Genomic DNA, 24,559 nt, shown 5'->3' on the forward strand with positions numbered 1-24,559 from the left:
ATGCTGAGTTCTTCTGTCTCCTGTTGCTGGTTTATAATGGAAAAAAAAGCATGTGTTCATGATGAAACCCTCCTTCTTCTCTGCCCTTGGTACTCCCGTGCATCCTTCCTTCCACTCACTTGGGCATCTCCTCTCAGGTGTGTCCCCACATCCCTCTGTGTTTGCATAAGGTTGGGACAGGTTAGAGACAGCCTGAGAAGGTGCCCTCCAGACCTCATGCCAGCTGCCAGCGAATCAGACGCCAGACTCCTGTGGATGGTGGGTTCTAGCTCTAGGATCAGCTATGTGTGCCACGCACAGCCCACCTAAAATTGACTTGAAAGGGTGACAACACTGCCTCTGACGTTTATCTTCTCAATACTGTGTAAAACATTGTAGCACTTTCCCCCACTAAGTTAAAATGTTTTACCCAGCACTTGTTAGTGTTTCTTCAGTGGAGATAGAGACAGCCGTCCTCTGCATCTAACCTCAGAGCTCTCCATCAGCCGTCTCAGCTTCGGTTCTATTGTTGTGAAGAGACACCATGACCACAGCAACTCTTACGAAAGAGAGCATTTAATTGGGGCTGACTTACAGCTTCAGTGGTTTAGTTCATTATTGTCATGTTGGTGGGATGCAGGCAGAAGGAGCTGAGATTTCTGCATTCAGATCCACAGGCAGCAGGGGAAAAAAAGGGTAAGCCACTGGGTCTGCCTTGGGCTTCCGAAGCCTCAAAGCCCACCCTGCAGTGACACACTTCCTCCAGTAAGGCGACACCTACCCCCCCTACAAGGATGCCCACCTGCTAGCACTTCTAAGTAGTGCCACTCCCTGCTCCCTAAGCACGTAAATAGATGAGCCTATGAGCGACACTCTTATTCAAACCCCAGCCCTGAAGGAAAGAGATTTTATTTGTATGACTGTTTTGCCTGCATATATGCACGTGTACCGTGTGCATGCTTGGTGCCTTTGGAGGTCAGAAGGCACTGGATCCCTGGGACAGAAGTTATGGATGGTTGTGAGCTGCTATGTAGGTGCTTGGAACCAAAACTGGGCCATCTGCAAAAGCAGTAAGTGCTTCTAACCTCTGCACTGTCTCTCCAGCCCTCAACCACAAGGAAACTTACTCAACTCTAACTCTCTACTTAGCCTTGGCTCCAGCCTGCTATGCATCATTCTCTCTGTCTCTGTCTCTGTCTCTGTCTCTCTCTCTTTCTTTTCGGTCCTTAAGAATTTGACTGCTGGGGCTGGAGAGATGGCTCAGAGGTTAAGAGCACTGGCTCTTTCAGAGGTCCTGAGTTCAAACACATGATGGCTCACAACCATCTGTAATGATATCTGGTGCCCTCCTCTGGCCTACAGGTGTACATACAGAAGAACACTGTATACAAAATTAATTAATTAATTAAAACTTAGGAAAAAAAAAGAATTTGACTGCCCTGTTAGCAAGGGTAGAGCTGGGTATGAGAAACAGTAGCCAATATTCTTCAGCACAGTAGGACAGCTATACTGATAATAATCATTTGACATCTCAGTCTCCCTCCTCTCTCGAAACTCAGTAGTGAAAGTTGGCCTTGAACTCCTATCCTACAAGGCGCTGGAATTGCAGTCAGGTGCTGCCATACCAAGATTAACTATTTCAAAATAAATTAGTTGATAGAATTTTCTAAATTAACAATACAAAGAGATGATAAATATAGCGATCGCCCACATCTGACCCCCACACACTGTTTACATGCATTGAAAGTTAGGACCTCAAAGTTATGTACAATTACTATGCATCGCTTCTAAATTTTTTAATAAAAGGATTTGCCTTGATTTCTATAATAACGGAGTCATGTGATTTATGATCTTTTGTATCTTCTGACATGTATTCTTGCATATGAATGTTATAGCTAAATAAAATCTACTTTGTGCGCGCATTTGGTGCGAGGGGCTCACTTGGCGTACTTCTCCATTCAGCATAGCACATCTTCAAAATACTTAATTGACTTACTGATCGGCTTGAAAAGGACCCAGATTAGGGGCAGTGAAAACTATCACACGCCTCCACATTGAGCCCTAAAGAGGCTTTGCGCAAGTGCGGAAGGAAATCTCGCGAAACTGTCAGAACGCTAACGAGAGGCGTGGTGTCAGAACGCTAACGAGAGGCGTGGTAGGGAGGCCACACTATCGCGAGAACTCCGCGTACCGGGGCCGGATTCTTTCGTGGCTGGGTGTCTGGGTCGGTCCAAGGTGCGCTCGGGTCACCGGAAGAAGCCCTGCCAGCTGGTAAGGACGAGTGCGGCCGGCGGGCGCGCTTCCTATTGCTGCCCTCCTCGCCCTGGCCTGTGGCCTGTCCTGCGCTATCTCCCCGGCCCACCATCCTGCCGGTCTGCGTGCCGGGCCCAGTCGCCTCTCCCTTCCCGGCGTCACCGCAGGCCTGGACTCCTCTCCCTCCCCCGCGATCCGGAGTCACCACCTCTTCCTTCTTGCCCAGGGCTGGGCCGGTGTCTCCCCCCTCGGTCCCCCCCCCCCCCCCGGTCCCCATGTCGACATGCTCCGTCCCTGGGCCCCGATTTGCAGCCTGCAGCCTTGGAGAAGCTTCTCTTCCATCCCTTTCCTACCCTCTCCTGACTGTCCCTCCCTGCTTTTTCAGTGGTTGACAGCCCTGTTTCTGTGTCTTGTCTGGGTCTCCGGTCCCAGGTGGACCTGTTTTTCATTATTGATCCAGAGCATATTTGCTCCTATTTCTTGTGTTTTGGCAAGGTGGGATGTTGGAGGCTGTTTGTGTCGTGAACATAGTATTACTTAACATCCCAGTTAATTTTCCCAGCATCCCCCCCCCCCCCCCCGCCCCAAAGTAGCTTGATTTCTGCCTTGGGCTGATTAGAAGAAAGAGCTTGCAGGGTTGTTGATTCATTGCTCAGGCACTCATTTATAAAATGCTGTGTGCTCAGGCTGTCGAGGGTATAGCAGTGTAAGAAATGGACATGCTCCCTGCTCTGATGTAACTAAGTCTGTGGTGGAAACAATATCGTCTTAAAAGCTACAGGCTGGAACTTGGGAGGATGGATCGATAATGACAAGGCAGAGGGCTGGAGTACCTGACCCTCTTAGCACACACAGCTTTCTTACTAGTGCTGGTCAGTAGGACCTGGTCACCATCGCGGCTTCCTTTTGGAAGGACTTGACTTTCTATCACCTGCTTGGGAATTTGGAATATTGTTGTAGGGCTCTTGAGTTATTTCCCTGAGTGTGTTTGGGACAGGTAAGTCAGTTGGTTCTCTGTTAGGATCCCACTGTGACATTTCTGAACTTTAAAGTACACCAGAATCTTGGAAAGAAATTCACCGTGGAGATTTATTTCATTTCTACTGCTCAGCAAGCTACATGATTTGCTCTTTGGATTTTTTTGTTTGTTTAAGAGGAGGATGTCACATCCGCTTAACACTTGGAGGTACAAGCCTTTGGGAGCCACCTGATGTGTGTCCTGAGAACTGGACTCTGGCCCCTGAGCCATCTCTCCAGTCCTGTTTTGCTTATTTGAGGCAGGTTGGGCTGCAGGAATCCTCGTGAATCTCTGCTAGGATTACCAGGTGCATGCCACCACACCCAGCTGATTGGCTGTTGGGAAAGGAGGTTTGCTAACCCGCAGAACTGCTCAGCTGAGATGTGTAGCCTCTGGCACTTTAACAACCCTTGCATTCACTTCTCTCTTTTACCTCTTTCTTAGTTCTTTGAGTCTCTAGGAAAAGAACCTAGACATTTAAAGTTAGGGGTAGGGATTAGTGACCAAGGTTTTATCATGATTTATCATCTCTCCAGTTACATCATTCCTTTGAGGGAAGGTTTTCAAAAGTAGAAATCCTTGAACTGCAGAAGGGAGAATTGTTGTATTTTTATTTTTCCCTGAGATGGGGTTTCTCTGTGTCACAGTCCTAGCTGCCTTGGAACTAGCTCTGTAGACCAGGCTGACCTTGAACTCACAGACAGTCGCCTCCCTTTGCCTCCCAAATGCTGGGATTAAAGGCATGCACCACCACCGCCCAGTGAGAATTGCTTCTTAAAGGGGAGTTTGTGTCTAATTTTATAAGTACGCGGGACTTACTCCCTCTCCAATTTATTAAATCAGCATAGACTACTAGAAACCTCAGGGTTCTCTGTATGAGTTTTAAAACCTCTGAGTATTGTGGCACATGTCCCTTCTCCATCTGAGAGTCTCTTGGCTAGTGTTTTCCGGTGCTAACACATACAGTGTTAATACACTGGTAGGCGCTTAGAGACAGTCACTGAGCCTGCTAATTACCCTGCCTTTTATTTCAGAAATCTAGTGTTGTCAATGAACCAGTGGCACAAAGTCTCCACTAGATGGCAGTCTCACCATTGTAGCCTCAGGAACAACACTGCCTGTCAGTTCAAGACCTCAAATACTTGAATGACTGACTACATAAGCCTTAAATGGCCCCTTTAAAATACAGCTGAGTGTTTTAGACTCACTCTGGATCTTAGTCAGAAGACTAAGAAGCAGTCAGACTCAGACTTTTGGACCTGCAAGCTTGTGATATCTAGTGTATAGCTGTCAAGTCTATGCCAAGCTGAGCACTTTGGCTCTGGACAGTGTCACCAGTAGTACTTTGTCTGCTTGTCTGACAGAGGAGCCACCGTATTGTTCTCCCCAGCGTGTCTTCTGTAATTGTTAAAACTAACATTTCAGCTGCCATTTGTTAGCTTACAGTCAATATACCCCAGATCCTAGCTTGTTGCACGTACTCCCTGAATTAGATGGCTCACAGGCAAGTGAACTAAATAATTATGGTGTAGGTACTCTGTTGACTTGTCTTCCAGCTAGCATGGATGACTCATGGTGTGCTCGTGACCACTCTTACACCAGGCAGGCAGGCATTCCTGGCTTTGCTTGGCTTGATTGTGCAGTAGAATCCAGGTGTTTTTCTGGAGGGCCAGGATTCTACTTGGGACTTTTGAGCTTATAGTTCATTTGGCATGACCTTGATTGCCCTGCAGAACTAGCAGTTTGGCTCGGTGTTGGGTGAGTAGCTAACAAAATTGGTTAATGAGGTTTGTTTTGTCAGTAAGTAACAGTCTTTCCATACATGAACAATTACAGCTTCCAAAATAATACGTCAGATAAGTTTTAAGTTTTATTTTGGCTTTATTGCTAGTCTCTCAGGCTTTAGGGAGGGGAAAAATGATCTCTTGTTTGCTTCTGTAGGAAAAACACACAATAGTTAAATATAAAAACAGAGATAAGATATTTCTTTTTTGTTTTTTTCTTTTTCAACAATGAGTTTCTCTGTATAACAACTTTGACTGTACTGGAACTCACTGTAGACCAGGCTGGCCTCGAACTCAGATCCGCCTGCCTCTGCCTCCTGAGTGCTGGAACTAAAGTGGTATTCATAGTGGTGCAGATGAGTAGCCATTTTCCTGTCCTTGGCTCTCTTGGGGAAGAAGTTCAAGCTGAAGATAGGGTACAGCACTAGACTGAGAGTCTACCTGGAATTTCTATGGTGCTGCAAAGTCGGAGGAGAAAGATGTTGAGTTGGTTTGTAAACATAGTGCACATTTTACCTCTCAAACCTGTTGTTGTTCTGAGTCTACAGAATGAAGATTTTTGGATCTGGCCATTTTAAAAAGTCTTTCTCAGTACTTACCCTGGGATTTTGATTTCTGTGCTGACACCCTCACCAGTTCTGTTTTGATTCAAAACAAGGAACTAAATTAATCTGGGTGTTATTGCCAGTGTTCTGGGAACCCAGGCAAGAGGTTAGAATACCGAATTCAAGGCCAGCTTGAACTTTGTGAAGCTCTGTCAGAAACCAAGGGCTAGCTAGGGTGTAGCTTAAGTGTTGCCTAGCATTCACAAGGCCAGGCGTTTTTCAAAACTGGGAAAAAAGAGAACAGTGTGTTAGAAACATTTTCCTCTTTTGAATTACTTTCCTAAATTGATACCACACTCCTTAATGGAGCAACATCAAGTTGATTATGTTTATAACCGAAATACATGTTATCGTGGCTGCTCTGAATTTGATCATTAATACATTATTTATCCATCCCTTAGTAAAAGATGTATTAAAAGCACTGGTAAGTTAAAGACAATCATTGGTACAATTGGCACCTTTCTCATTAGACCAACTCTGTCCAACATACAGCATGTTCTTAATGCCAAGGTGCAGATGATACCAGGTGTGTACAGTGCCCGGATGTCCCAGGCTAAGAAAGCAGAGCTAACAAGATCACCATGTATTAAAGCAGCAGTTCTCACCTGTGGTCCCCACCCCTTTGCGGGTGCTGAATGGCCCTTTCACAGGGATCGCCTAAGACCACCGGAAAACACAGATATTTACATTAGGATTCATAACAGTAGGAAAATTGCAGCTATGAAGTAGCAATGAAAATAATTTTATGGTTGGGGTCACCAACATGAGGAGCCTTTGTGTTAGAGTTTCTACTGGAAACCTGTGTAGATGTGAGTAGGCACAAGAAGGCAGCGGGGCAGTTCTGTGGGCTGGTAATACCCAAGAACGATGGGTTTGTTTAGGAAAGGCTTTCTAGTGCTTGCGACTTGTGCTGCGCACAGCTTGAAGGGTCTAACATTGCTGGAGAACCAAGCTGTCCAGGGTAGAGTGAATGGTTGGAAAGAGGGGATTTTTAGTTTATTAAAATGGCAATGTCAAGAATCACAGCAGTCCCACACACTGATTAGGTGTGCTCCTCCCCGCCCTCGGTTTTGAACAGAGTCTTGGTTTATATAAGTAGGCTGGCTTTGAATTCATAGTGTAGCCCAGGATGGCAAGGATGATTGTCCTGCTGTAGCCTCCTGAGTGCTGGGATTACCTGATTAACATCAGTTTTTCTTTAATATCAGCGATTGCCATGAAGAGAACCATACATTTTTCATTCATCTAGTTTTTTTTATCTTCACCAAATATCTTATCAAAAAAGATATTTGGAATTAGTTGTTTTCTTTCTTTCTAACGAAGGTTTGAATTGGGATCTCAGACACCGTGCTGGTGAACTGGTGCCGCGGGAGCGCCTTCTGCTCCTTCAGCCACTAGCCGCTGAGATACCACGGAGTCTGGGGCTTGGTGGCTAGGGATGCTTAATCTTCCCTCCTGGTTTTGTTTTACTCTTGTTGTTCACTAAAGTCACTTCATATGCATAGAAAAGAGAAAATAGGTCCTTAACTGTACTGTTCCTGCCTCCAGTGTCCTGCTGAGTCAGCTCACACTGCCCTTGGCTTGATCCTGGCCACACCTCAGGAAAGAATGTCTGCACTAGTCTGCTTGAAGCCGAGATAAGAGAAGTACTTACTCTAGCCAAGACCAGTAGTCTCTGAGCTTTGCGCTTAAGTGTCTACCACTCTTTTTATGTCGCAGTACTCAAAAGTTGTGATTTACAGAAAGGTTTAAAGATTAAGCAACGTTTAAAAGTTGAGTAAATTTTAAACATTAAGTAAGAAAGAATGTAAGCTGCTAAAGAGTTAAGGTTTTTACAGGAAACTGCTGTTTTTCTGAGGTGTATTGTTTGGGGCTAGGGCCTGAGAGGAGAGGAGTTCAACTCAAGGTCAGGACATTCTGGCCTTAAGTAAGCAGGGTGTGTGTGTGGGGTGGGGGTGGGGGTGTTCATTTGGTGTCCTGAATAGACCTTCAATTCTGATGTGGTTGACATTCCCTTTAACTCTCAATCCTATTTCCTCCGGGTACATGAGATTACAGATTTGAGCACCACACTCCGTTGCAATTGGTTGTTTTTGATACCCTTTTTCTGGAACGTCTTTAGGAAAACGAGCTTGGTTTTACCAGTTATGTTGAAGTTTTACTCAGAAAGCAGAAGATATGAAGTAAATACCAGAATGAGACACATTTTTTCCCTTTCTATGTCCTGGTTCATTTTCCCCCTTTTGTATCCTGCCAGTTCCAGCACTCTGGAACCTCAGGCCGGTCTTAGTTACATAGCAAAAGCTTTTCTGGTGTTTGTTTTATTTCGAGACTGGGTTTTTGTGTAACCCTGGCTGCCCTGTAGACCAGGCTGGCTTTGAATTTACAGAGCCTGCCTCTGCTGGGATTAAAGGCGTGTACGACCCGGCTAGCAAGAGCTTTTCTTTTTCTTTTTTTTCTTTTTGTTTTTCGAGACAGGGTTTCTCTGTAGCTTTGGAGCCTGTCCTGGAACTAGCTCCTGTAGACCAGGCTGGCCTCAAACTCACAGATATTCGCCTGTCATTACCTCCGGAGTTCTGGGAGTAAAGGCTAGCGCCACCACAACCCGGCAGCAACAGCTTTTCTAAGCTCTAAAAAAAATAAAAATAATAAATAACAACAACAAAACCCCAAACAGAGCTCACCACCAAACCAAATCAAAATAGCTCTGGGGTGAACCCCAGCCAGCTGGTGGACCGCTGTCGCAATCCGCTGCCGGCCCACCTTTTTTCCTCTGGTTAGTGATTTGCAGCTGAGCCCTCGGCGTGCACCCTGGAGAGGCTGCTGGAGGAGCTAGCTGCCTTCGGCCCCCGGAGGCCGCTGTAGTGGGTGGAGTGGCGGGCGGGAGGGCGACGTGACGTGTGCAGGGCGGGGCACCACCTGGCCGAGCACCTGATTGCCCACAGGGTAAAAGGTGGTCGACCGCGGTCACGCAGCAATTGGTGTCGCGGGCCTTACTCAGAGGTAAGTCTGCTTCTTGGGCCAGGAGAGCGCGCATGCGTGCGGGGAACCCTGAGAGAGCGGTTTTATAGCCGCTCCTAGAAAGGGCAACGGGAAGCCTAGAAAGCTGTTTGAGTCACTACTGCTCTAGCTTAATTTTACCGTTTTAAAATTTTTGAACCATAAAAACCTTATTTAGTTTTGCTATTAGGTGACAGAATTTTGCGGCCGCTTTTCGGTTACTGCTTAGAGTAATGCTGGAGGTCTAGCAGCTGCGTGTGGAAGCTGGTCAATTAGAGCACTGCCTAAGGTAAAGAATTTGAAGTGGATAATCTTTGAGATACTGTGACTCAAAACCTGTTTTCACTGACAGAAGAAAAAACAAGCCAAAAAATGGCTCAAGGTGAAATTGCAAAATCCCACTACCGTTACTAAACTGGTAGTTTTTCACTGCAAATTTTACAAATGGTCTCATGTAGGTTGCCTCTTCAAAGGCAACACACAGTTGACAGTATTTCAGACTTTTGACCCATAGAACATATATATCTTTTGTGGGTCCATTATGACCTTTTCTGCTTTATTGACTCAACTGCCAGGAAAATCAGTAAAAAGTGGAGGGCTTTCTTTGGAGGCAGAGAGCAAGCTGACACTGTGAGAGCTGGAGGGGAGTGTTAGAGATAATCTCTTCTAACCAGGCGTGGGGCACCCGCCTTTAATCCTAGCACTCTGGAAGCAGGGGCAGGCTTGGTCTACTTAGTGTGTTCCATGTTTAATAAAAAAGATGATCTAGCTGGGCAGTGATGGTACACGCTTTTAATTCCAGCACTTGGGAGGCAGAGACAGGTGGATCTCTTGAGCTCGAGATCAGCCTGGTCTACAGAGTGAGTTTCAGAACAGGCTCCAAAGCCACAGAGAAACCCTGTCTTGAAAAACAAAACAAAACAAATCTAAACCTTGGACTAGTTATAATTACATACAGATACTGGAACTGAAAGATTTTTTCTTCATTTCCTCCTGCTGTTACTTGGTAGTATTTTAATCACTCTGAGCCTGCCATGACAGTGCTGTGTATTTTTGTAGTTGTCATCCAAGGTAGATGCTTTTGAAATTCTGCTTAGAATTTATTGAGACTCTATGAAAATTAATAGTAAACCCTTAAAAACATTAATTTTAAACTAATTTTGGTAAACATAACTCATGGGTAAATATTCTAAAGTAGACTAGCTAGCACAGGACCAGACCTGGAGAACCCTAGTTCTGAATCCAAATCCCTCCCTGTGCTTGTGACCCTTTAAAAGGATCATTTAGGGACTGGAGAAATGATTGGACATGTACAAGCACTTATTTGTCCTGCTGGCAACCAGCTTGGTTCTCAGCACCTACATTGCTCAATATGTCACTACAGTTCCAGGGATCAGATGCCTTTTGACCTCCAAGGTACCAGGTACACATGTAGTACACTTTCTTTATGCAAACAAAACTCATATACATAACATAAAAATAAATCTTAAAGAAAGGATACCAGGCTCATCATTCTCCAGAGATGTGTGCACGCACACACACACGCGTACGTATGTACGTACATATGCATATGTGTATGGATGGATATGTCATTTATACTCTGTAGGCCTTTGGGTTCATGAAATGTGGGTACTGTACTAAGCTAGCAAAGGTTTTATTTAATTGTGTTATTGATATTGAGAGTTGAACTCAAGACCCCAAGCCTTTTAAACACTTTCCACTGAGCTGTGCCCACAGTAAACCTTTCCATCTTTCAGTTTGTGGTTAGTGTGGATCATGAGAATTACAGCTTTTTGGAAATCTTAGGGTCAAAACATGTGATACCAAATTATCTTTAGTTTGTGGTTGGTTGCTCAATACTGGTTCAAAGATATTTGGACTTAATAACTAGATATGTGTGTTGCATATAGATACTCCACCCCCACAAACTTGAGGGTTTTGTTTTTGCTGAGGGACAGTGGTGGTTGAGGATTGAATGTGTTTCCTTCACATTTTTCAGTACTCTAAAACTTAGTGCAGGCATCTTAGAAACAAGTTAAAACAAAAACAACACATACATAGACACACAACTCTGGGGAAAATGAATGTAGTTCAATTGTTTGAAAGCGCTGGGGCAGTAGTTTGAAAATTTAAGATGTATTTTATATGTCGAAATCATGTATATCTAAACTGTATATTTATGATTAGACTGTACTTCCTAAGTTTGCATAGATTGCATAGTCTCTACTTAACTCTCTCTCTCTCTCTTTTTTTTTTTTTTTTTTTTTGAGACAGGGTTTCTTTGTAGCTTTGGATCTTGTGCTGGAACTCACTCTGTAGACCAGGCTGGCCTCAAACTCAGAGATCTGCCTCTGCCTCCCGAGTGCTGGGATTAAAGGCGTGCGCCACCGCTGCTGCTGTACTTCTGTACTGCTATCTGCACTCAAGAGGTGGAGGTTTTTAAGGTTTCCATCACTCAGCTAAACCTGCTAACAGTATTAACTGCAGTGGTAAAAAGTGACCGAGTGCTTTTAATCCTAGCACTTGAGAAACAGAAGCAGGTGGCGTTCTGTGAGTTAGAGACCAGCTTGGTTTATATACAGAGTTCCAGGCCTGTCAGACCCTGTTTCAGAACCATAGACAGTAACAATGGTCAGTGCTCACCAGGCGGTGATGGCACACACCTTTAATCCCAGCACTTGGGAGGCAGAGGCAGGCGGATCTCTGAGTTCGAGGCCAGCCTGGTCTACAAGAGCTAGTTCCAGGACAGGCTCAAAAGTTACAGAGAAACCTGTCTCGAAAAACCAAAAAAAAAAAAGAAAGAGTCCTCATACACAGATACCTTCTCACTTTAGCCTAGTTGAGTCTTCCATGAGTAGTTGTTTGTAATGGCCTTTTCTTTCTATTTATTTATTTAGTTTTTTGTTTGTTTGTTTTGTTTTTCTAGACAAGGTTTCTCTGTGTAGCCCCAACTGTCTTAAAACTTGCTCTGTAGATCAGGCTGGCCTCAAATTCACAGTGATCCACCTGCCTCGCCCTCCCAAGTTCTAGGATTGAAGACATGCACCATCACTGCCAGGCTGTAATGGCCTTATTCTTTACACCAGGAGTAGGCAGTCAGCAGCTGTGGCACATGCCTGTAATCCAAGTGTTTGGAGGCTGAGATTGTACGATTGTGAGCTTTTAACAGGACGACTGTGTTTGAAAGACAGTACCCATTTTAAGTTGAAAAAAAAATATGACTGTGTGGTAAAAACATCTCATTGGTGACAAGAAAACAATCAACTAGGAACCTTTTGTTTTGTTGAGACAGTCTCACATTGTAGCCCAGGATGTCTTGGAATTCACTGTGTAATGAATGCGGGCTTTGAACTCTCTGCAGTCTTGCCTTAGCCTCCTGAGTGCTGAGATCTCAGTTATGACCCACTGTGTGTTTTGTCTGTGTCCGCTCCTGGACACTTCTACATGCCTGTGATTAGATTTAAAAGATTCCCGTTACGGATCAAGTAGTACAGCCTGCTATAGTTGTATTTGAGTGTTTCTGGCTTGTTCTAGAATTGTGGGGTTTTCACACTGTAAAGCAATATTTTAATTAAAATTTTCATAGTGTCAAGCATTGGAGCATTCCACACAAGTGAGGGCCTGAGAAGCTTGGCACAAGTGAAGACTGTAGGGAAAATAGCCACAGGTCATGCATGTGGAGCAGGCGATGGTAACGTGGCGATGGTGGTGTGGCGTCGGCAGGGCTTTCCAGTACCCGTGAAGCCCAGTTATATGAGATGGAAACATGAATTAATACAGCTGCTGTTTCCAGGGTTAGGAAATTCCACAGGGGCTTCTGACAAATGCAATTGAGGAAGTCCTTCCTTCTGTAGGTCGTTGTGGGTAAACAGACTGAGGTACAGAGTCAGCAAGTGGGAAGTTAGGAAATTTACTGAACTTTGAGTTTTCGGTAGGAACTCAGAAGTTCCTCGATCTGAATTCTTTGCTGAAGCAGGGTAAGAAAGCCTACTGGGCTTCATCTTCTTACAAGTTTCTTCTTTCTTTTTTTAAAAAAATATGTTATGTGTTTGCACTTATTTATATATGACTTATGTGGATAGTGTCTGAGGTCCCCTGAGGCTGTAGCTACAAACGTTTTTGAGCCACCATGTGGATGCTGGAAATTGAACCCAGTCCTCTGGTAGAACAACCAGAGTGTTTAACTGCAGAGCCATCTCTCCAGTTCCCCAGTTTATTTCTGAGTATTGACCCTAACCGGCTTTCAGACTAATGTGAAACCTAGCCTTGGGGATGCTGTCAAGGCAAATCCAGAATGTCCCTTTGCCTCGAATGGGCAGGCAGCCATTGTGATCCCTCTAAGCAGGATGCTGCTGCTGAGCCAGAGTCATTGCCTTCGGACTGTTGGGCAGTCTGCTAAACCATTCCTTTCCCTGGGCGATTCTGAAGAAGTCTGATCCTACTAGACAGGTCTCCAAGTAGTGGAGAGTAGTAACCATGGCCTCCTGGAGAGTTACTTATCTAGGTCAGACAGCCTTCCTGTTTGGAGATTTTTTTTGTGTTCTGTTTTCCGTCCAAGCTTTTGAGGCCTCCTTCCGTTTTCTAAATGTCTCCATAGCATGTTACTCAGAAATAATTTTTAGCCTAATAATCACAGGACAAAGTAGTCTTGTGACGAATACATCCAAATTAAATACTGCATATTTCCAGTAGAGTACCAACTCAGAATTTGTTTTCAACAAGATCTCCATCTTTTTTTTTTTAAATTCTCTTCTAATTGTCACCATGAAAGTGTAAACAAAAACTATTTGCTTTATTAGGTTTAAAGCTACATAGAAATAGTTTTGGGATCTGTTTCTGTCACAGATCTAGATTGTTTCTAATATCTGCCTTCTGTTTTCAATTCCAGTAATTAGAGGAAAGATATTTAAAAAAAACAAAACAAAACAAAAAAAAAAAAACAAAGAAACTACCCAGAAGCTTGGTTGACCCCTCTTGGACTCCTGACTATTCACTGCCTTTTCTTACTGTGTAGCTGAGGATAGATAATCAGGTGACTTTGAATTTCGAATCTTCGGCCTCTACTTCAGTAGTTCTTGGGTTTCAGGTGCAACACTTGCTTTACGTAGTGTCAACAATCAAACCAAGGGGTTCATGCTAGGCAAGCAGTCTGCCATTGGAGCTACAACCCCACTCCTATGCTTGCTTTTTCTAAGTTTTTATAAACCATATCAATTCCAAATCTATCCAAGTTAGACACCAGCTTTGAGCTTTGTCAAATCTGCTTCGTCGTTGTTCATCTTATTATATCATTTGCTTTTCTTCCCGCTTGTGCGTCTCTCCTAATCTCAGAGAACCCTTGGTACCAACCTACACTAAATTCTTTTTTTAAAAAATCGTTTATATCTAAATTGCATGGAATTATTGTGTCAGTTTATACTCAGGAAAACTTTCTGGCTATTGATGTTTTGCCTCCATGTATATCTGTGTGAAGGCGTTAGGTCCTGTGGAACTGGAGTTACAGACAGTTGTGAGCCGCCATGTGGATGCTGGGAATTGAACCAGGGCCTCTGGAAGAGCAGCAGTGCTCTTAACTACTGAAGCATCTCTCCAGCTCCCTGTAATACTATTTTTAAAAAGATACTTTTGTGTGTCTGGCTGTCCTGTTTATGTGGGTGTCCAAAGAGGCCGGAAGGTGTTAGATCTCCTGGAGCTATAGTTACAGGTGGTTGTAAACTACCTGAGGTGGGTGTTGGGGATTGAACGAGGACCAAGCACTCTTAACTACTGGACAATCTCTCCAGTTCCTATATCTTCATAAATTTTATTATAAAAACTTGGAAGTCTACAGAATTACATACTAAAGTTACCAGACCCAAAGCCCCTGTTGTCTTTAGTGAACAGTTTGAATAGCACTTCTGACGCGGTTGTGGATCACGTTGGATTGTATACGTTTCACTATCATATATTTATGCACTTAACTTTATCACTAGAACAAACATCCATAACAGAATTTGAACCTGAAGAACAATTAGCTTTATATCCTCTTTTATATCTCAAGTCCATTTTTTTGTCGTTTATTATATTTTTTGTAGCTGCAGGGATAAAACCCAGGGAATCACACGTGATAGGAGAGTCATTTCTACCTTGAGCCACACCTGTAGTCTAGAATCCTATTAATGCTGGGTGTTTTTGTTTTGTTGTCTTTTGAGATGGGGTCATGTATGTATGAGTCCCTCACCCACCCAGTGCTGGGATTACAGCCTTTTAGTACCAAAGTGGTTTAACACTTTCATCAGCATGTGTCCTGTTAATTCAGGACTATTGGTGTATTTCCTCAGATATATATGTTCACATGTAAAGTGTCCTCCAAAGAAATCAGAATTTTCTTTCTTCACTTCTCTCCCCTCCTCCTTTCTTGAGATAGGGTTTCTTTTTGTAGCACTGGCTGTCCTGGAACTCTAGACAAGGCTGGTCTCGAACTCACAGAGATCATGCCTGCCTCTGCCTCCTGAGTGCTGGGATTATAGGCGTATGCTGGAGTTTTCTAGCAGAAACAGGTTAGGTAGGGAAGGGAGGCAGTATGTATGTATTGAGAATGTGTGAAAATCACCAAAATTGTTAGTAGTGAGAGCTGGTTGGAGTAACCATTTGAGCCACAATCAAAATGTGGTTTGGGTGTTGTAATTATGGTGCTATTTGGATTTCTTTCTTTTAAAGGAACAGTGAGCAGAATGAATACTTCCCTGGAACAGAGTGGCTGCCACAGTAATAGAGAAACACTTCTGAGGTGCAGTGATGCACGGAGGGAACTGGAGCTTGCTATTGGTGGAGTACTCCGGGCTGAACAGCAAATTAAAGATAACTTACGAGAGGTATGCTGTGTGCTTCCTCTTCCTTGCTCTGGCTGCAGCACAAGGCTGCTTTAGAGCACTCAGCTTCTAAGGACTTAACTTCTCCGTGCCGTCCAGAAAGTTTGATTCTGTATCCTGCAGTTTCTGAACCCTAATTAATTCTCTCTCTGGCATTCAGGGGCTTTTGATCCCATAGGGAAATAAGTCAGATGCTGGAAGAATCTGAGAATCTACTTGGAGATTTGTTATTCAACATGTGTTTTGATTGCTCCTTTGTGTAACTCTTGTTACCCAGTCATGCATAGTAACAGAGAGAGTGAGCAGTGAGCAGTATTTTTTTTTTTTTTGAGACAAAGTCTATTTATGTATACCTGGCTGTCTTGGAACTCACTGTGTAGATCAGACTGGCCAGGAACTCACAGAGATCTGCTGCCTCTCGAGTGCTGGGATTAAAAGTATGTGCTGTGGTCTCTGATATGGCTGTACCTTTTTGATATATAAAATGGCACTTTGTTATGTTCCCATTTAACTTGTTGGTAGCATGATTTAAGTTGTATAGTCTCTAAATGACTCTCATTCTGCAAGTCAGAGTGAAATTTGTTAGTTCCAATAGCATTCTTCTGGTGAATACTTCAAGTAATGTATGACATAGAAAACAACTTTTTCCAAAGGGGATATACTTATGTGAATGCCCATGAATGATTTATAGCTATCCTGAATTTTTCCCTCAAAATGTTTGTATATAGACAAAATGTGAATCATTGTATACACTCTTAGGAACATTAGTTTATTCATTTTTTTACTAAATTTTAAAATTTATTTTACATACCAACCAGTTTCCCCACCCTTCTCTCCTCCCATTCCCCCCTTTCTATGCCCTGCCCCATCCATGTCTCAGAAAGGGGAGGGTCTCCCATGGAAGTCAACAAAGCATGACTTATCAAGTTGAGGCAGGACCACGATCCCCCCCCCCCCCCACACACACACACTTATCAAGGCTGAGTGAGGCATCCCACCATAGGGAATAGAGGAACATTAGTTTATTACTTACCTAAACTATCCACCCTAATGGTCTCCTTGCTTTTGATGAGATGGTTCATGCCTGTATTAAACTTGTTTACTATAAATGGACTGCTTATTCCATGCAAAAAAGAACACAGACTAGATAGAAAGTATCTATTCTTTCCTTTCCTTGCTCCTCTTCTTGCTCCTTTCCCTTCTCCTCACTTCCTTCTCCTCCCTCCCCTCTCCTCTTCTTTTCTTTTGGTGGAGAGGGTGGTTTGAGACAGGGTTTCTTTGTAGCCTTGACTGAACTGCAACTAGCTCTGTAGACCAGGCTGGCTTGGAACTCTCAGAGATCCACCTGCCTCTGCCTTCTGAGTGCTGGGATTAAAAGTGTGCGTCACTTGGAAAGCTTAAAGTTGTCAGGATAACTGAGGGGGATTAGTATCCCTGCTGTATCTTTTTCTTTTGATTGCTGATATGCAAAATAAGCCTGATCCTCTGAGGAGGAGGAATGAAGATGGATTTTAGAAGTTACGTATACCTATTAGCCTTGAATTCTTTAATTAGGATTCATAGGACTTCATGGGGTTGCTGTAATTGTAGGCAAATTTTTGAATGTATGTTGAAAAGTTTAAGAGCATTGGTGTTTTATGGGAATTGTCATTCCTTGGCTTATAACAAGTATTTAGTATCTGCTCCCATGCATTTCCTAGGTCAAAGCTCAGATCCACAGTTGCATAAGTCGCCATCTAGAATGCCTGCGGAGCCGTGAGGTATGGCTCAATGAGCAGGTAGATCTCATCTATCAGCTTAAAGAGGAGACACTACAACAACAGGCTCAGCAGCTTTACTGGGTAAGCGGACTACGTGGCTAAACTGCGTTAGGCACATGTTCTAGATTCTAGACAATGTTTTATCTGCTTTGAATTATTAATATGTCAGATAAAAGTTTAATCTGTTACTTATTAGCTTGGATACTTTTAACTGTAAATAGATGGTTTCATGTTTCTTGTAGCTAATGGGCCAGTTCAGTTGTCTTATTCATCAACTGGAGTACACCCAGAACAAAGATCTCGCCAATCAAGTCTCTCTGTGCCTAGAGAGGTAAAGGACCTTTTACTTGTTTTGACTTTGCTCTACTCTTGTAGGCATAAAAACAAGTCAGATTTGCAAGTTGGATTTAACTTGACTTTCTATTCTTGTGTAAAACCATCCTAGTTTTTTTGTATACGTTATACTTGCTAATACTGGTATTCCTCTGAAAATATCTCAATTTTATCACTTCCGTAGACTGGGTAGTTTGACTCTTAAGCCTGAAGATTCAACTGTCCTGCTCTTTGAAGCAGACACATCTGCTCTGCGCCAGACCATCACCACATTTGGATCCCTTAAGACAATTGTAAGTGGTGTTAATTTCAGCTATTTCCTAGGGTACTTCAAGTCAGTAGCCTTCTGGATGATCAGAACTGTAGGTTGGTAGGTGGAGATTGTTACCGATTCACTGAGAATACTTAAGGCTCATCCTCTGTCTTTAAAAATATTCTGATACATTTAAAAATAAGTGTTATGGTTTGAATGGTTTAGTATCATTTGTGTCTTGTTTAAATCAGACTACTGCCACTTGTATACTTAAACATTTCTTATGATGACATAGATAACCCAAACTGATCATTACCTTCCTTATATTATAGCCCATTGGAGTTACAGTGAATAGTACCTCAATGAAAGTAGAATGCTTTGCTCAATGGTTTTGAAATTTAGGGATTATACTATTTTGGTAGAAAAACATAAATAATGTGATTCTCTTCTTCTTGATAGCAAATTCCCGAGCACCTGATGCCTCATGCTAGCTCTTCAAATACTGGGCCTTTCCTAGAGAAAAGAGGCTATATCCAGGTGCCAGAGCAGGTAAACTGCAGTTTTGTTTCTAGTAACTGGGTTATTTATGAATTCTTTTGTCTTGATAACCATTTTTATTTGCTGTTATTTGTAAAAGGCATCCACTTGAATGCCTCTCTTGAAGCACCAGATGTCAAGTTTAGTTGTTTTATAGATTTAATGAGAAAAGTAATCAGCTCAGTGGAAATCATTAACATTGTTACTGATATGGGTTTTTCCTTGGTAGTCTGTAATTCAGATAGATGTGTTTGTTAAAAAAAAAAACAAGTGAATAAAAGATTGAAAACATCAGAGTTAAAAGAACTCTAGCAGTCAGCTGTGTTGTTTTGAGACAGGCTCTAACTATATAGCAAGTCAGACTTAGAATAGTTATATAACTCAAGCTAGCTTCACCTTGGAGCTCTCTTGTCTTGGCCTCCCAGAGTGCTGAGATTGTAGGTGTGCACCACCATTCCTGGTCTTGTTTTGTAATTGTGAAGATTGGGACTGGTAAGATGGGTCAGGGGATAAAGGCTTACCCTGCAGGTTACCTAAGTTCAATCTGTTGAACCTGCGTAAAGTTGGAAGGAGCTCAACTCCACAAAGTTGTCATTTGACCTCCTTACACATACCATAGCACGTGTGCCCTCTCACACAGTAAGTTTTAAAAATTATGTTTGTGTATGTATGGGTATGGGGCAGGATACACAGGCCATGGTGCCTGTGTGGAGATCAGAGGACCATGGAGATCCAGAGGATTAAACTAGGTCAATTGTTCTTTGTGACAGGTGCCCTTACCCGCTGATCCATCTCACTAGGTCAATAAGAAAAAAAGCAAAAACAAAACCTTAAATTGATTCAGGGAAGGCATGTGACGTCAAGGTTACTAAGTAACCCAACGTAAAGAGTGCTTGGGTCTCCTGTTTCTGGTGAATTTTCTCCTGCGTTTAGTGCTTCTTTATTAAGCAGCAAAGGTTTTCTTTTTGCTTTTTTTTCATGGCTTGCAGAAGTCAGCATCCAGCAGCACAGCGGCTTCTCTCAGTGAATGGCTTCTTGTAAGCAAACCTGCTATTGGTCATCAGGCTCCTTATGTACCTAGTACCAACCCACAGGACTGGCTTACCCCAAAGCAGACCTTGGAGAGCAGTCAGGTGTGTGCTGCCTTTATTGTTTCTGAGGGAGGTTGGGCTAACAGTAGTTTGTCTTTGTTTTTTAGCATTATATAGAAGGTCATGTTTTTAATTACAAGATTGAAATCACTATAGGTAGAAGGTTTAGAAAAGAAAAAAATCTTTCAAAATACTTGTCGATAATTCCTACTGAAATGACATTAAGACATTTTAAAATTTTTATTTATTTTTATTTTATCTGCATTGATGTTTTGCATGTATGTCAGGGTGAAGGTGTTGGGTGCCCTGAAACTGGAGTTACAGACAGTTGTGAGCTGCCATGTGGGTGCTGGGGGCTGAACCTGGGTCCTCTGGAAGGGCACTCAGTGCTCTAACCACTGAGAAATCTCTCCAGCCCAATAAAACATTTTTCTTTACATCATTTTCTGTACATATATGTAAATAAAAATCATTCTGTAAATAATATTGTGGTAAATACAGAATGCATTTGATTGATCACATATAGTTCATCGGTTGGCTGGAACTTAAGATTCTGCCCCCTATACTTTAGAGCTAATTAGTTCCTTAGGAGTAAATTCCTATAAATTGGATTCCTAAATTCTGCATAGTACCCTTTGGACTTTTGTTACATTGTGCTAATATGGCTTTCTAGGAAGTTATCAGTGGAGTATTCACCACTGTCTTAGTTACTTTTTCTATGTGCTGTGAAGAAACACCAGGTCCAAGGCAGCTTATAGAAGAAAACATTGAAGTGGGTGCTTGCTTACAGGGTGAGTCCATGACTCATCATGCAAGGAGTATGGTGGCAGGCAAGCAGGGTGCTGGAGCAGGCCGAGAGCTTACATCTTATCTATAAATTGGAAGTAGAGAAACAGACAGACACTGGACCTGGCATGGACTTTTGAAACCTCAAAGTTCACACCCAGTGAATACACTTCATCCAACAATCCCACACCTTCTTTTTCTTAAATTATCTGAAAACCAAACATTCAAATCTATGGCCTGTGAGGTCATTCTAAAACTGCCACAACCACCCCACCTCTCCGTTAGTCGTCACGTTAGTTTCTTTCATTTTCACAGTATCAGTTTTGCTTTTACAGCAGTTGAATCTTTTTATGCTTGTTAGACTTTGAATGTTTCTGACCTATATCATACTGGCATTATATAAAAACTAGTTTCCTTTTCTAAAATTTAAAACAAGGCTACATATATTTTTAGTTTCCATTTCATACTTTTAAAAGATTATAGAATATGGAGTTTTCATGTAAATATGTATTTTACTATTTTTTTCTGGCAAATTAAACATTAATTTTGGTTACTTCTGTATAGACTTCTGCCAGAACCTGTAGTTTCTTCAGCAATGCCTGGGGCAATCTAAAGGGCTTAGAGAACTGGCTCCTCAACAGTCATCAACAAGACATTCCTGGAAAACCAAGTTCCTCAAAGTGTAACAGCCATTGCAACACCAGCTCTTTCTCTACTGAAGCTGAAAAGGTCCAAGATATAGAGCTCCTTGATCAAGATGAACTGGACCTGTCGGATTGGTTGGTGACTCCCCAAGAACCTTGTGAACTGGAGAAGCCTGAGAATGGCAGCTGTGAAACCAGTGAGAAGTTTAACCTTTTATTCCAGGTGTTCAAAGAGCCCTACAATGCGAATGATTGGCTTGTCAAGCCTGACTCCTGTACCAACTGTCAGGGCAACCAGCCCAGAGGTGTGGAGATTGAGAACCTGGGTAATTTGAAATGCCTGAATGACCACTTGGAGGCCAAAAAACCACTTACGGTCCCCGGCATAAGCACTGAGGGCTGGCTTGTCCAGAACCATCAGGACCCGTGTAGAGTAGAGGAAGTATGCAGAGCCAACGAACCCTGCACAAGCTTTGCAGAGTGTGTGTGTGATGACAACTGTGAGAAGGAAGCTGTGTATAAATGGCTTCTGAAGAACGAAGGGAAAGATAAGAATGGAATGCCTGTGGAACCCAAATCTGAGCCTGAGAAATACAAAGAGTTCCTGAACCTGTGGCTCTGCACTTCCAGAAATGAGCTAACAGAACAAACTAAGGCACCCAAGGCAATGGCTCCTGCTAGAATTGCTGATCCCTTCCAAGTCATAAGGAACAGTTGCCTGTCAGAGTGGCTTATTCGGCCCATATGTAAAGGAAGAAACCCTAAGGAAGTGCCCCTTACTGAGGAGAGAGCTGGTAAAGAAATGCTTAAAGGTCCTATGATCACTTCCTGGCGTCCTTTTAATACTGCTGACTGGGTCTTACCAGGAAAGAAAGTGGGAAACCTCAGCCAGTTCTCCTCTGGAGAAGATAAGTGGCTACTTCGAAAGAAGGCCCAGGTGAGCAGACATCAAAATTTACCCCATTTGAATCTGCTTTAATTTATGCTAAATTTGGCCAAGGTAGTAATTTTCCCAAGTCATAAACAGGATGGATGATTTTATAATCCACTGTATTTGTGAATTTCCCAGGTCCTTAGCCTCCATGCTGCAGTAAAGAAAGTTCAGCCTGTTTTATAGCAGCAGTTGCCACCTCTGTTCCTGACCTCCTAGTAGTCATCTTTGTTATCTTCTTGCAGGAAGTATTTCTGAATTCACCCTTACAAGAAGAACATAACTTCCGTGGCCTCCCTGCAGTGTGTGATCTTTTTGCCTGTATGCAGCTTAAAGTTGATAAAGACAAATGGCTGTATAGAACTCCTCTACAGGTGGGTACCTGCACCACACTGTTATCATAGCTGCCCATAAATGTGTGCCCATTATTACCAACTTAGGCTTTCCCTCACTGAACCATATTCCTATTCATTTGTACATGAATAGAAGTACTTTAAAAATTTTACTGTACTGCGGGCTAGCAAAAGAAAAGTGCCTTGACAACCTGAGTTCAGTCCCTGTAACATATGTAAAACTAGATAGAACTGACTCCACAGAATTGTCCTTTGGCCTCCTATATCCACACCATAGCACAAATGCCCTGTGTGCACCAAACACACAGAGTAGTAAATGAAAACCATTAAAATGTTATACACTTGAACTTATTTGATCATACTTAAGTGACTTTTTCAATCTGCTGCCTGTAATTCTCTTGTCCTCTCATGGATTTTTTTAAATATTTATTTTTATGTGCATTCATGCTTTGCCTGCATGTATGTCTGTGTGAGGATGCCAGATTCCCTAAAACTGGAGTTTGTTATGAGCTGCCATGTGGGTGCTGGGAATTGAACCTGGGTCCCCTGGAAGAGCAGTCTCAGTGCTCTTTACTGCTGAGCCATCTCTCCAGACTCAGATTGTGGTATCTTAAGAACAGAGTCCATTTCAAAGTGGAAAGAATTTTGCTGTCTGCAGTGAACAGAGATTTCTGTTGGCTTTTATCTCTCTCTCTTTTTTTAACAGGTGTGAAGTAATGGACTACTAGAACTGAGCAGCCTTCCTGCAGATCACCACATCCTCGAGCTGAGCGACTATGACCTGCCAAGCCATTGTTTATTCCAGGCCTGACTAGTCAGCTTCATTTCTCTCCTGCTTAGTTTTGGACTAGTAAACAGAAATCATCCAATTATGAGCTAGTGTGTGAAAGAGGCTTAATGCTAAGGTATTGCAGTTCCTTCTTATAGAAGCACTAACCAAACTGACTCCCTTACTAGAAACAGCATTTTGGACACTGGCCTTTAGCAGCTTCCACGGCAAACACTAGTTTTAAAAGTGAAATATTTCTATATCAAGTGTGTCAATGTGTTCTAAAACTAGTAAACTTTTCTGACTTTTGATTGCCTTTTAGCTGTTTCTCTTGCTATGAACTTCTAGTGGTTTGAAATTTTTTTGTTCAGTTGATATATTATATAGAATATTTCACAGAAGTAATTAGCCCTGCCAATACAGTATGTTTCCCCCTACTAAATGTCTATTAATTATATTGCAATTTTTGATATTGATCAGATATTTAGCCTACATGCCATTTCTAACATTTTTCATTCAAAAGAAATTAAGCTACTGCAATTGCTGCCTTTATTCCTTTCCAAGTATCTACTAAGCTCTTTATTGCTTCAAGACCACTTTTAGGGCAGTCAGAGCCCCTGAAGTTCTACAAACCTTGCTTTAAAGAGCCCCAAGCCAACAAAAACAGAAAGGCAAGATGTGTTAGGAATGTAGTACTGACCACCTATCACCCTTTAGGATTTATTGGTGTACCCTGTGTAAATGGAAGCTGAGCTTGACACCTGGTGCTCTTAACTAGGGATAAAGTCAATGTCCTGTCACTTCAAGCACAGCATCCTGAATCTCCAAAAGTACAGTGCAATGACATCTTGATCAACAGGCTGTGTTCAACACTTGTGCCTTGGAGTGTTTATTGAATCTTCATAGGACCTTGAGTTATGCTTACATTTTAGAAAGTTTCTCTGTAGGAGAGTAGCAGGATTGATATTTTACAATTCTCCAAGATAACTTAGTTGCTTTCTATGCTTTGAACTATTAAGCCTCTGAACTGCCTATTGGAAGTATTTGTGGGAAAACTTTATGGTCTCATAGTGACATTACCATACAGCTTTAGTAAAGCTCTGGATCACAGCTGAAAGGAGCCTCCCCAGATACCACTGAGTATTATAAAGTTGGTGGGTAAAAACAATTTAAAGAGCCTTCCCAACATCTTAAGTTGCAGGGAACTTTGTAGTTTCTCTTTTGAGGTCTAACACACTGTATTTTACATTATTAAAATGTAATTTAAGCTAATCACTATGCTAATGATACATAAAACATTCTTTTGCATTGATTAAATTTTTTATCTCCATTAAAAGCATAATGGCCACATCACAGTTGTTTGTGTTATCTGTAAAGCTCAAAATGTTAATGTTTGGTAAGGATGCAATAAACAGTATAAATATACAAGGAACTTATGAGCCCTATCATTTTCAGCCTTTCCCTAAAAAACTACATATATTTTTATTTAAAAGCACACATGCACACAACAGTGCAATCGGTTTGTTTTTTTTGTTTTTTTTTTTCTGCCAGATTTCCCCTTAGTAGATATATTCAAAAATATCCTAGTGTATTTTTCTCAACCAAGCAGCCA

The 24,559-nt window shown here is 42.4% G+C and overlaps 1 protein-coding gene across 3 annotated transcripts; it reads left to right on the plus strand.

Annotated features, from left to right (window-relative positions):
- The first annotated feature begins 2,097 nt into the window (after positions 1-2,097).
- On the plus strand, positions 2,098-24,297 carry Ncoa4 (nuclear receptor coactivator 4). 3 transcript variants are annotated; one of them, XM_048421412.3, is made up of 10 exons: positions 2,098-2,250; positions 15,339-15,493; positions 17,191-17,331; positions 17,493-17,581; positions 17,768-17,876; positions 18,296-18,385; positions 19,363-19,506; positions 20,815-21,831; positions 22,071-22,199; positions 22,885-24,297. In XM_048421412.3, the coding sequence occupies exons 2-10, from the start codon at positions 15,353-15,355 to the stop codon at positions 22,888-22,890; spliced, it is 1,866 nt and encodes a 621-aa protein (XP_048277369.3). In that variant the 5' UTR covers positions 2,098-2,250; positions 15,339-15,352; the 3' UTR covers positions 22,891-24,297. The 3 variants fall into 3 exon arrangements, with proteins under 3 accessions (XP_048277369.3, XP_048277370.3, XP_048277371.3); XM_048421413.3 differs by lacking the exon at positions 2,098-2,250 and adding an exon at positions 8,523-8,642; XM_048421414.3 differs by lacking the exon at positions 2,098-2,250 and adding an exon at positions 8,837-8,928.
- Positions 24,298-24,559: the final 262 nt, after the last annotated feature.

Source organism: Myodes glareolus, chromosome 5, assembly GCF_982192425.1.
Source record: "Myodes glareolus chromosome 5, mMyoGla1.1, whole genome shotgun sequence".
NCBI lineage: Eukaryota > Metazoa > Chordata > Mammalia > Rodentia > Cricetidae > Myodes > Myodes glareolus.